Source organism: Heteronotia binoei, chromosome 14 (genome assembly GCF_032191835.1).
Source record: "Heteronotia binoei isolate CCM8104 ecotype False Entrance Well chromosome 14, APGP_CSIRO_Hbin_v1, whole genome shotgun sequence".
NCBI lineage: Eukaryota > Metazoa > Chordata > Lepidosauria > Squamata > Gekkonidae > Heteronotia > Heteronotia binoei.
In genome coordinates this window covers 27,581,044-27,592,405 of record NC_083236.1, presented here as the reverse complement: position 1 = coordinate 27,592,405, position 11,362 = coordinate 27,581,044, and the positions used below count along the sequence as shown (strand labels likewise).

General features: G+C 46.6%; 1 protein-coding gene across 1 annotated transcript in view; it reads left to right on the top strand.

Annotated features, from left to right (window-relative positions):
* Positions 1-410: 410 nt before the first annotated feature.
* PLEKHG4 (pleckstrin homology and RhoGEF domain containing G4) overlaps positions 411-11,362 on the top strand; it is an 87,381-nt gene continuing 76,429 nt past the window's right edge. Inside the window, exon 1 of the mRNA XM_060253778.1 lies at positions 411-516. Within this exon, the coding sequence (XP_060109761.1) occupies positions 514-516 (3 nt within the window). The 5' untranslated portion in view covers positions 411-513. The remainder of the gene's footprint in view (positions 517-11,362) is intronic.

The following is an 11,362-nucleotide window of genomic DNA, read 5'->3' as shown; positions in this document are numbered from 1 at the left end:
GTGGCGATTTATCGAGGGTTCATTTATAGCCTGCCTTTCTCCCCAAGGTGGATCCACCTGCGAGTCCGTCTCTTACTTTTCTTCCTCCCACAAACGCAAAACTCCGGGCACGTCAAGCAAGAGCTAAATTTTGCCTCCTCGAGCTGCCTTTGACCCTCCGGTAGAGCCCTCCAGTCGAGCGAGAAGGGCTGGGCCGGACTGGGCAGGGCGAGGGGCGCAGCCGAGGCCCGGCGCGACGGGGGGCAGCAAGGAAGGCGCCGCCGGGCGTCGGTTGTCCGAGCAGCCTGCGAAGGCCCCCCAGCCAAGGCCGGCCTGGAGGGAGGGGGATTAGCCGAGGGGGCGGGCGGGGCTCGGGTTACACGGCGCTTGGCTGGCTCGCCGGGGTGCGGGGAGGGGGAGGAAAGCTCAGCTGGGCAACTGTCTGCAGAGCGGAGCCACGCATGGAGGGCGCCGCCGGAGACCCGCGATGCCGCTAGGGGGGAAAGGCCGGCGGGGCACCCCGGAGAGGCGGCCATGGTGAGTAGCTTTCCGGCCAAGGTGAGCCGCCTGCACTTCCGGGCGCGGAGAAAGGGGGCAGCCGGCTCCTTCCCCTGCCCCGCCAAGGGCCTGGCAGGGCTAGGAATGCCAAGGGAGGCGGCAGCAGCAGCCGAGTCGAGCCCATGCCTGGCACCAAGAGGGCACCCCCGGCCCCTGGGATCCCTTGCCCAGCCTGGCACGGGACCTTGCGGGGCGTCCGGCAAACGTCCCGGCTGCTTGGAGCGGCAGCACCTTTCCCTGGAGCGCTCCAAACTTGCTGCTGGCGTGGAAAGAAAGGAGCGTGGCATCGGCCGGCGGGCACCGCCTAAAGGGCTACGCGGGCAGCCCAGCTCCCTCTCTGGCCCTGGAGGGAGGCATCGCCCGCTGCTGCCAGCTCACTTCTCGTGAGTGGGTCTTCCTGCGCGGGTGACCCTGGCAGTTGGCACCTCGTGCTGGGCTTCTTTGGGTGCCGTAGGTTGCAGCCCAGAGTAGGCACGGGGAAGGGGGCGTCCTGGCGACCTCCAGTCGGCGTCAGGGCTTCGCTTGTGGTACTTGCGGTGCCCAAAGAACTCACAGGTGGCCTTTCTGGGAGGGGGGGGGGGTTCAAGGCCGGTTTTCTTCGCTTGGGCTGGCACAGTGAAGGAGGACAAAGTGGCATCCCAAGGGCTGTGCTGTGTGCCAGCTATGCCTCGCACAGAGGGTGGTGTGACTGGCATCCTTTCCCATTCCCAGCGTGGCGCTGCCCTCCTTGTCCAAACTCATCTGGAATCTGGCCCCCTACAATATGGACATTGGACCCAGGAAGCGATATGTATATTTTATTTGGTGCAACAAAACCCCTTGAGCCAGCTCTGTGCGGGCACCTCAGTGCCACTCTGGGGGCAAAGAAAATTATCTTGATGAAATGAACTGGAGTTGCAATAGAGAGTTCCTTTCTTGGGCAAGAGCAAGAGACCTTCCCAATGGTTTATAACCTGTATTTGTTGGTATTTTCTTTCTTTCTTTTCTTTACTTCATTTATGCCCTGCCATTTTCCTAAGCGGTGGCCAAAATGGCTTACATCATTCTCTCCATTCTACCCTCACAACAACCTTGTGAGGTAGGTTAGTCTGCGAGCATACAGTTGGCCCAGGTTCACTTGCCAAACTTCCATGGCAGAGTAGTGGTCGGAACTGGGGTCTCCCAGATCCTAGTCCTACACTCTGAACAACGACACCAACTTGCACCATCAGCCTGTTAAAACACAGCAGGAGGTGATTGACGCTCTTGCTGCATTTGAGAGTTTTCAGGTCCTGGCAATCATTGCACAAAACGTTGTGGTTTTGTGGGTGAAAGGGAGGGGTGTCCTTTGAGTTCTCTGTTTTTGATGTCTGGGATTTTGATGCCACAAGCATATACTAGTTAAGCAATTGCACATGATGTGGATTACGAAATGGAATTTGGGCTCAGCCAAGGAAATCAACCGGGCAGCAGGTTCAGGGCAGACAAAGGGGAGGGGGGGGACTTCACCCAGTGCATAATGCACTTGTGGAATTCACTGCTACAAAGTGGCGGGGTTGCTGCTGGCCCAGAGAACTTGAGAAAGGATCCAATCAATTTGGGTGGAGGGTAGATCAACAGTGGTATTACCCATGGTAGCTTGATGGAACCACGGTGTTCACAAGCAGCCTTCCTCTGAATCCCAGATGACAGGAGCAAACAACAGAGGGAGACTTGTCTTGCTTTGGAGGCTTCCAGGTTGCATCTAGCTGTGTGTATAGGGGGAGGACTGCAGACTAGAGGGACCCTGGATCCGATCCAGGGGACTTTTATATGCTCACATAGTTTGTGACAAGTCTAAACACTGCTTTCCTTTTACTCTCTCCCACCCTTTCCCTGGTGCCACACTGTCCCCTCTATGCTTTCCATTTTCTCTCCTCCAACCCCCTTGCTGTTCTTGGGACTCTTCCTGTAGTGTTTGTTGCTCTTTCTAGGAAATTTCACAGCTCCTCATGACTCTTTGCTACATGGAAATTTCACAGCTCCTCATGACTCTTTTGCTACCTTTTGCAACCCATCTGAACTGAATGTGGGACCTTTTTTGGAGAAAAAAAGGGGCAGGACATGTATTTCCAAACAATACTTCTGAAGCCTTAAAGTTTTGCTGTTTTCATAGCTGTGTGCAAAAAGAGAAAACTTATTTTGTGCATATAGCATGCAAAAAAAGAAATGTTATATAGACTGCATATTTTAAAAGTTACTGCCAGGAGACAAAATCTGGGGAGCCTTCAGTTCAAGATGATTTTCCCTAATGGATGCTGGTGTAAATGTTCCAGCTCATTTAAATGGGAACGGGTTAGAACTTGGCAATGAGGATACGGCAAGGAATGACAGTTGTAAAAGGAGACCAAAATATGCAAGCCAAGGACAGGTGAAGTACAAGGATGCAAAGTACAGGTGTGGGTATTGAAATGCTAGAAGCCCCCAAGCTAAGATGGGAGTTAGCCCACGTAGCACTCAGCCTAGCAGTGGCTCTCCAGCTTCTTAGGCAGATATCAAATCGTTTACTCCTTGTCATTCTAACTGGAGATGCTGGGGAGAGAACCTTGGACCTTCTGCATTGCCAAGAGATGCTCTACCACTGAGCCATGGCTCCTCCCAAGGTCCCACCTGTTGGGTCCAGAACGCCTACAGAGCTACCATTTCATTTCTGGAACGATGAATGGTTGAAGTGCATTAAAAGAGTCCCTTTGAGGTGGAACAGCAGGATGGCAAAGCAAGGTCACCCAGCACTGGGGAGGAGTCTTCTTTAGTACAGACAAGTTCAGAGACTCTGTTCCCTTCTCCTCTGATTACATTAATCTGATGCCACATCCTTATTTATTTACTTCATTTATACCCCAAAGCGGGGGGAGGGATTTGGAGAAGCCCAGCAGGATGCAGGAACTAATTTGCATATTAGGCCACACCCCTGACATCATTGTTTCACACAGGGCTTTTTTTGTAGAAAAGGCCCAACAGGAACTCATTTGCATACTAGGCCACACCCTCTGGTGCCAAGCCACTCAGAACTGCATTCCTGTGTGTTCCTGCTCAAAAAAAGCCCTGCTCAAAAAAAGCCCAGAGCAATTTACATCATTCTCCGTTTTATCCTCATCACAGCAGGTAGGTTAGGCTGAGAGTGTGTGACTGGCCCAAGGGTACCCTGTAATTTTTCATGGTGGAGTGAGAATTTGAATTTTGATCTCCCAGATCCTAGTCTGCCACTCTAACCGCTACACTGCACTGACTCACATACTTGTAGCTCATTGGGCCCCTGATGCCGCCTGATGATTAAATGCAAGTTTGGAAAGATAGAAGACTCTGCAATATGACCCCAGTGGTGTTGCTTTGTATATCAGAGGGACTTTTTTTTGTTATTGCCATTGTTGCAGCTGACTTAAAGTGATCTCATAGAGCAGGGGTGGCCAATGGTAGTTCTCCAGATGTTTTTTTGCCTACAACTCCCATCAGCCCCGGCCATTGGCCATGCTGGCTGGGGCTGATGAGAGTTGTAGGCAAAAAAAACATCTGGAGAGCTACCGTTGGCCACCCCTCCCATAGAGTTTTAAAGGCAAGATATCACAGAGGTGGTTTCCCATTGCCTGCCTGTGTTCCTTGGTGGTCTCCCATCAAACTACTAACTAGGGTCAACCCTGCTTAGCTTCCAAGATCTGATGAGATCTGGCTAGCTGGGGCTATCCAGGTTATGGACCAGGATTCACTAAACTAGAAGGTTTGAGAAAAATAAATCCTTAAGAATCACCATGAATCCACAGAATGGTTGTATGGGAAAATAATCAGGCCCAATAAGTTACTGGAAATATCGGATTACCCTCATAAACAACAACATGGTGAACTTGAGTCAGAGAAAGAAATCACAGGGGCAGCCAAAGAAGAAAAGCTATAATTTCAACTACCCTCAGCCTCAGGTCACGTCAACAAGGCAAAACTTCGAGATTTCTAGGTAGCATAACTGACTGTACCTTGGTACTGTTAACCAGGGAGGCAATATATGAGGAGGCGGGCTCGAATTTAATTGTGAGTGGTGCTCAAGGCCAAGTGCTTTGGGGCCAAACATGCAATTAAATCCAGCCCAATATATAAGTGGAAACTGCTCAAAAAGCTTGAATGGGCTTTATTTTTTTAAAAAAGAAAAACTTATATAAAAAAGGGATAAGACAAAAGGTACCGGTAATTAAAAAGGTTCAAATCTCTTTAAACTTCACAGAAAAAGTGAGACGGCTTCCACTAAAATAGAAGTCCTGTCTGAGTGAGGAGAACAAAAAGGAGCCAAAATTGGGGGAAATATGTTGATGATATAGGAAGAAAAAAAATTGAGATGTATGTTGCTAAAAATATGAAGACAAACAATAAATTATATTTAAATGTGTCAGCTAGGGAGGCCGTTTGGGGGTTAGGTGACAAAGAAGTAAAAGATACTATACCTTCCGGGGTGCGTAAGGATGTGATGAGCTCTTTCTCATAGCATTCTTCCAACAGCAGCTGGACAAACACTTGTATGGGATACATTAGGTTGATCTTGCATGGCGCAGGGGGCTGTACATGATGGCCTGTATGGACCCTTCCAACTCTATGATTCTCTGATTGCTAAAGGATCTTTGTGTCTGAGAGTGTGGAGAAATGGAATGAATTGCTTGTGTTGGTCTTCAGTGTGAAAAATGTTAGATACATGTGACAGAACTGCTGTTTTCAGGGAGGAGTGGTAAGAGATAAAGATCTAGGAATAATTTATGAATTACAAAATATGAAGTCACCAGACAGCTTAAACCTGTGGGTTCTTAAATATGGATTTGCTGATCTAATCCTAATAAACAGCTTATCACTAAAATATGCCTCCTTAACTGACTTGCAAAAGTCAGTTAAGGGAGAGCTTAAAAGAGAGCTAGGAGATTGCAGACCATTTACCCTAATGTCTGTTCTAGGTCAACTGGTGGAAAGTATGAGTAAATATAGAGCAGGGGAGAACAAGCCTTGCTTAAGGAAGAAATGGCATGGCTTCTGCAAAGGAAGATTCTGCCTATCAACTTATAGTTATTTGAGTGTTAAGAAGCATATGGATATGGGCAATCCGGTAGTTTAAGTAGCTAGCAAATTTGCAGACGCCATTAACACCTTCCTATTGCTCTAGGATACCCTTGAAAACTCATTACTGATAATCCAGAACAATAGAGGGCTACAGCAAGAAGGGGGAATGGACTAAAATGGACTCCCCTAATCTTGTGTAAGTGGGGCAGGTTGTGCACAAAAGTTCATGCTCAGGGTGGGGACTATTTTGGCCACACACACCTCGTCTTCCTGCAGCTCTAGAGGGTCCCTCAGCTTTCAGTAGCAGACATAGTTTTCAACTGATATAGAAAGTTGCTAGAGAAGGAAAAAGCACTACAATTACTTTCTGGAGTCTGCTCTATTCACAGAAGATTTGGACCCAATTTATTGTATACTTGGATTTTCTGGATGATTTTGCCTGATTCCTCCATTGAAACACTCATGAGTAATATAGCGCTTATGGGATAATCAGAGAGTAGGTGTAAATGGACAGTTCTGGTAATGGAGGGTAAGAAGCATTGGAATCCTTCCCCCATGACTGGGATTGGGACTTGTGGTGTTTAATTTAACAAATTATCTAAAATGGGGAATGAAGGATGAAGTGGCCAAGTCAGTGAATGACAGCAGCGTTTTCAGGCTTGTGGAAGACCCAGGCAGACTTCGGAAAGCACAGAAAGAACTTTGCAAACAGAGGAGATAGGCAGAAACAGTGAACACAAGGTAAAAGCTGCAAAATTATGCACACTTAACTTTACATATTCATGGATAGGATCTGAAGTTGTGATGACTGACCAGGAAACTTGTGGTCATGGTCGACACCTCAATGAAAATATTGTTTCTGATGGGAAATAGAACAGCTTGTCTTGTAATAACTTGTTTACAGCTATGCCCTGGCTGCATTTGCAAGGGTCTGTTCCAGACATCTCATCTTGAACAGGAAGAGGGCAAGCAAAGGGTTGGAAAATCCTCCTTTTGAGGAAAGGAGATTGAAGCTTTTCAGCATGGGAGAAAAAGGCAACAAAGCAGGGGTTTTATAAAAGTGGTGTGGTAAAGAGAAGACATTTTTCCTACCTCTTCCAGAATGCACAAACTCAGGAGTACCCAATGAAGTTGTTGGGCATCAGATTCAGGACAGTCAATATGGAATCTATTGCCACAAGATGCTGTGATGGCCTTTAACATAGATGGCTTTAAAAGGGAGATGTGACACATTCATGGAGGAAAGATTCATGAAATGGCTATTAGCCATGATGATGAATACCAGTTATGGGATGGAGGGGAAGGAGATGCAGTGTGTGTGTGTGTCTCCTGCTTTCACTCTCTGTTTGTTGTCTTCTGAGAGGCATCTGATTGGCTGCTAGAAGAAACAGGGCCTCTGGTTTGCTCCAGCAAGGCTTTTCCAATGCTCTTCTGATTTCCATAATTCTACAGTGGTATTTATTTTCCAGCCACCCACCAAGCTTCAAGGAATTGGCTCTTTATGTGGCTCAATGCTCCCTTTTGAGACAGATTGCAAAACCACAAAATAGAACTTATTTGCCATCCCCTCCATGAAGTGAACAGCCTCTCATTTGCACTTTGTAGCAGCTAATTGGCACAGCAGCTTTACCGTGCCCATTTTAAGTCTGGGCAGAGAAAGATTTATTCTGCATTTATTCTGGAACATTCTCTTTCTTCATGAGGCCATTCCCTCTCCTATTAGTTTACAAAGTCCTGTTTTTCTGCATATCTGGGGAGTGCCCCTCTTATGTAGAGTCTCTTGAGTGGCCTGGCTTTTAGCACAGTCACTAGCAACCCAAGGCCCAGTCAATTTACTGTTAGATTTTGTATACTGTGATGTTTTATACTTTTGTGTGTCATAGGTTGCAGTCTTAAGCACAGTTACTGCTTATCTGCTTCATTTACACCCTGCTTTTCTCCCCACTAAAGATCCAAAGTGGCTTTTTCTTCTCCTTAATTTTATCCTCGCAACAGTCCTATGGGGAGGTTAGGTTGAATGCATGTGACTGGTCCAAGCAAGTTCTCTGGCTTGGTAGGGATTCAAACCTGGGTCTCTCAGACAGGACTGGATCTACATGTTTTTTGAGAGGGGGCAAAATTAAAAAATGATGCCCCCTTATGGGCCATTCTATCATGGTCCCATAGAATACAATGGGCTCCATACGTAATTTGGCGCGCCGCCCCCCCGTCGGCGCCCGGGACAAGCACCCCCCAATGTCCCCCTCCCTAGATCTGGCCCTGCTCTCACATACTCTTAGCAGTGGAGTGTCACACACATTTTTTTTTATTTGATTCTTTTATACCCCACTCTAATGACTATGCTGCATTGGCCCTCACATTTGGATTTACTTCTGGATGGACATGCATAAGATTGCATTGATATGATGGAGATGCATAAGATATGATGGAGAGCAGTCAAAGGGAGTCCAGTGCGAAGGATGCATTTTTTTCCCCTGGAGAATCTATGCTAGGGATTAGACTGAATCTTAACTGCTGCCTGGGCTCAGTGCTGAAAACCTGGGAGACCTCAGATGCCCAAGCTTGCTAAGGGACTCGCAGAGGTTACAGTGGCACTCGAGCAAGGATCTGCTGGCCCCTCCATCTGAGCAAAAGCAAATGAGCTCATTCCAGTTGCCTTTGAATTGCTTCCCAGTGCAGAGCTGTTCAGACGTGGGCAGGGCTGGATGTGCTTGGATATTGCTTTGTTCCATGGCTACCCCAGGGTGGCCTTTCAAGAGCTCAGACGGGGATGAGAAAATGAAGCCCTTTAACTCTGCATCCAGCATATGGGCCGGAGGCGGGAGCACAATGCGCCAGTTATCCAGCTCCCTGGGAACACTTGACTTTTGAGCAGGCGGAGAAATGCGTCTGTATTACGACTCACAGACCTTTTTCTTTTGGCACCTGCAGATTCCTCCTTTCCTCGTGCACAAATACACCCGTAGGGTTACAATTCTAGGGGGATGTCAAGAACACATTCTGCCTTCTGTATATGCTATCGCTGACTTTTGCTGGTATGCCTTCATCCTGACACAGAGAAATCTAGCAGAGGATGGTTTCCTGATGGGAAGATCTGCATTTGCTAAGATTCTGTTATGTCAGGATTGATATACCATCAGATATTGTGCTAATATTGCATGAAAGGTGTCCTTTGCCTCCTGGATTGTCTTGGCCACATAGAAAAATCCATTTGCAAATGACTGCTATTGTGCCCCTGCCACCATTGGTTCATGCACTGCTGTAGCGCCCCCTTCTCTTTTCCTGTTGTATTTGTGCAAAAGTGCAGATGTTGGTAGGAGCCCTCCCCCCCGCAACCAGTCCCCCTTTGCCTTCATTTCCCCTTTCTCTGCCAAGCTGGGATTGAATATTGCACCAGTTCATCATGGAAAGGGAGGACTCAAGAATGAGTATGGCAGTGAGTTTCCCTATGCCATTTTGAACACAGAGCTTAACTCTGCATCCCTTGCCAGAGTGGCAGTGGAGTGTCACACAGATTTATTTTTTTTACTTGATTCATTTATACCCCACTTTTCTCCCCAATGAGGACTCAAAGTGGCTTACATTGTTCACCTCTCCTTCATTTTATCCACCCAACAACTCTTGTGAGGTAGGTTAGGCTGAGAGCATGTGACTTGACCAAGGTCACCCAAGCAAGTGAGGATTTGAACCTGGGTCTCCCAGATACTAGTCTGACACTTAATGACTTGACCATACTAGCTCTCAGATGTGCCTCCCCAGTCAGTTTAACAATTACCCTTTGAACTGGGGAAAAACATGGTTTGGTTTTGCCTGAGACCAGGTCCAAGGGGAACTTCACATACAAATCTTAACATGAGACCCAAGTTGGGGTGGGGGTGCAGGGAGACCCAAGTTGGAGGAAAGGCGAATAATGTAAGCCACTGAACTTAAGGTAGTAAGGCTTGAAGTTGGAGCAAACCCTTCCTATCTTAACGTCAGGGGAGGGATGGTGGCTCAGTGGTAGAGCATCTGCTTGGTAAGCAGAAGGTCCCAGGTTCAATCCCTGGCATCTCCAACTAAAAGGGTCCAGGCAAATAGGTGTGAAAAACCTTAGTTTGAGACCCTGGAGAGCCACTGCCAGTCTGAGTAGACAATACTGACTTTGATGGACTGAGGATCTGATTCAGTATAAGGCAGCTTCGTATGTTCATAGATGTTCATATGTCAGGGCAGGGGAAGCTGAACACAGCAGTCAAAACTACAAGGAGAGTGCACTGATTTAAGTAGCTCTTTCTTGACTTGCAAACAAGCTCTGATAGTCCAACAGAGAACCAATAAGCTCTGAGGACATAGAATCATAGAGTTGGAAGGGACCTATAGGGTCTTCTAGTCCAACCCCCTGCACAATGCAGGAAACTCACAAACACCTCCTCCTAAATTCACAGGATCTTCATTGCTGTCAGATGTCCATCTAGCCTCTGTTTTAAAACCTCCAGGGAAGGAGAGCCCACCACCTTCCGAGAAAGCCTGTTCCACTGAGGAATCTCTCTAACAGTCAGGAAATTCTTCCTAATGTTGAGCCAGAAACTTTTCAGAATTCTCCTCTAAGCTGACCTACAGGATCCTTTCTACCCTTCGCAAAACACCTTGAAGTATCTTCAGGGCTAGGCAGTCCTCTGTAGGATGGCAATGGCTGCTCAGTGGAAGTACAATGTGTTCTGTGTACGTTCTTCAGTATTATATCTGTCTGTTCCAGGGCAGAAATTTTTTAAAGTACTGATCCTTGAGTGTTCAGGCTCTAGATTTCCAGGAGACCATTCCTGACATAGGAGATGCATCTGTGAAATGATTTGACCAAAATAGTTTTGTGCTTTGGAAAAACATAAAACCACAACTTCCTTAGTGTCAATAACAATATGGCCTCCAGCATCTCGTGATAGGTTGTAAACAGTAGGAAGAATGAAAAAAGAACATTGCAAAAACAGAATCAAAATTCTCAGTGAAAGACCAGAGAGTGACACAATACCAGAGCATATCTCTTTCAGTCTGTGAAATACTGCATGTTTTTCTTGTAAAGTGGAACTTCATTGTATTTGTTAGTCGAGTTGCCATTTCTGGAGTATTGGCCCTAAGGTTTAGGGCAAAGATGTTGAACTCATTTGTTATGAGGGCCAAATCTGAAATAAATGTCACTTTGTTGGGCTGGGCATGCCAAACTGAAGATATAAAATTGATAAAGGTAATTTTAGATGCCGAAAGGCAATATCAGGTGGATGACAATAGCAGCCTTGATTTGATTAGGTGTGATATGCAGAAAGTTAGTAGACATGGAGATACCAGTTTTGGTAACGAGACAAGAAACCTAGTTCTCAATTCCATCCAGGAGAATGAAGTCCAGGAGGATGCAAAGAATAAGTGGACATAAGTCTGACTTTAGAAACCACAACGTTCAGTTGATGACCTGAGAGTAGTTGACCTAAGATGACAAAGGAATTTCAAAAGGAGATTAGAAAACTGAATTGCAGTTGATAATGACCCTCAAGACAATGCATCCTCCTGGACTGAACTGAGAACTAGTTTTCCTGTCTCACTACCAATGTGTGCTATTATCATTTGGCATCTGAAATCACTCCACTCTGCAAGATATAAGGACCAATTCTTTATCAGGTTTTTAAAAAAAGAAAATAAATCCAGATAGAAACAGAGAAATCCATTAAAAATACGTTTTAGAATAGGCCAAAATAATTTTCTCAATGTACATTTACTTGTCAGAAGAATCCATCCTTCCACCCACCCACCC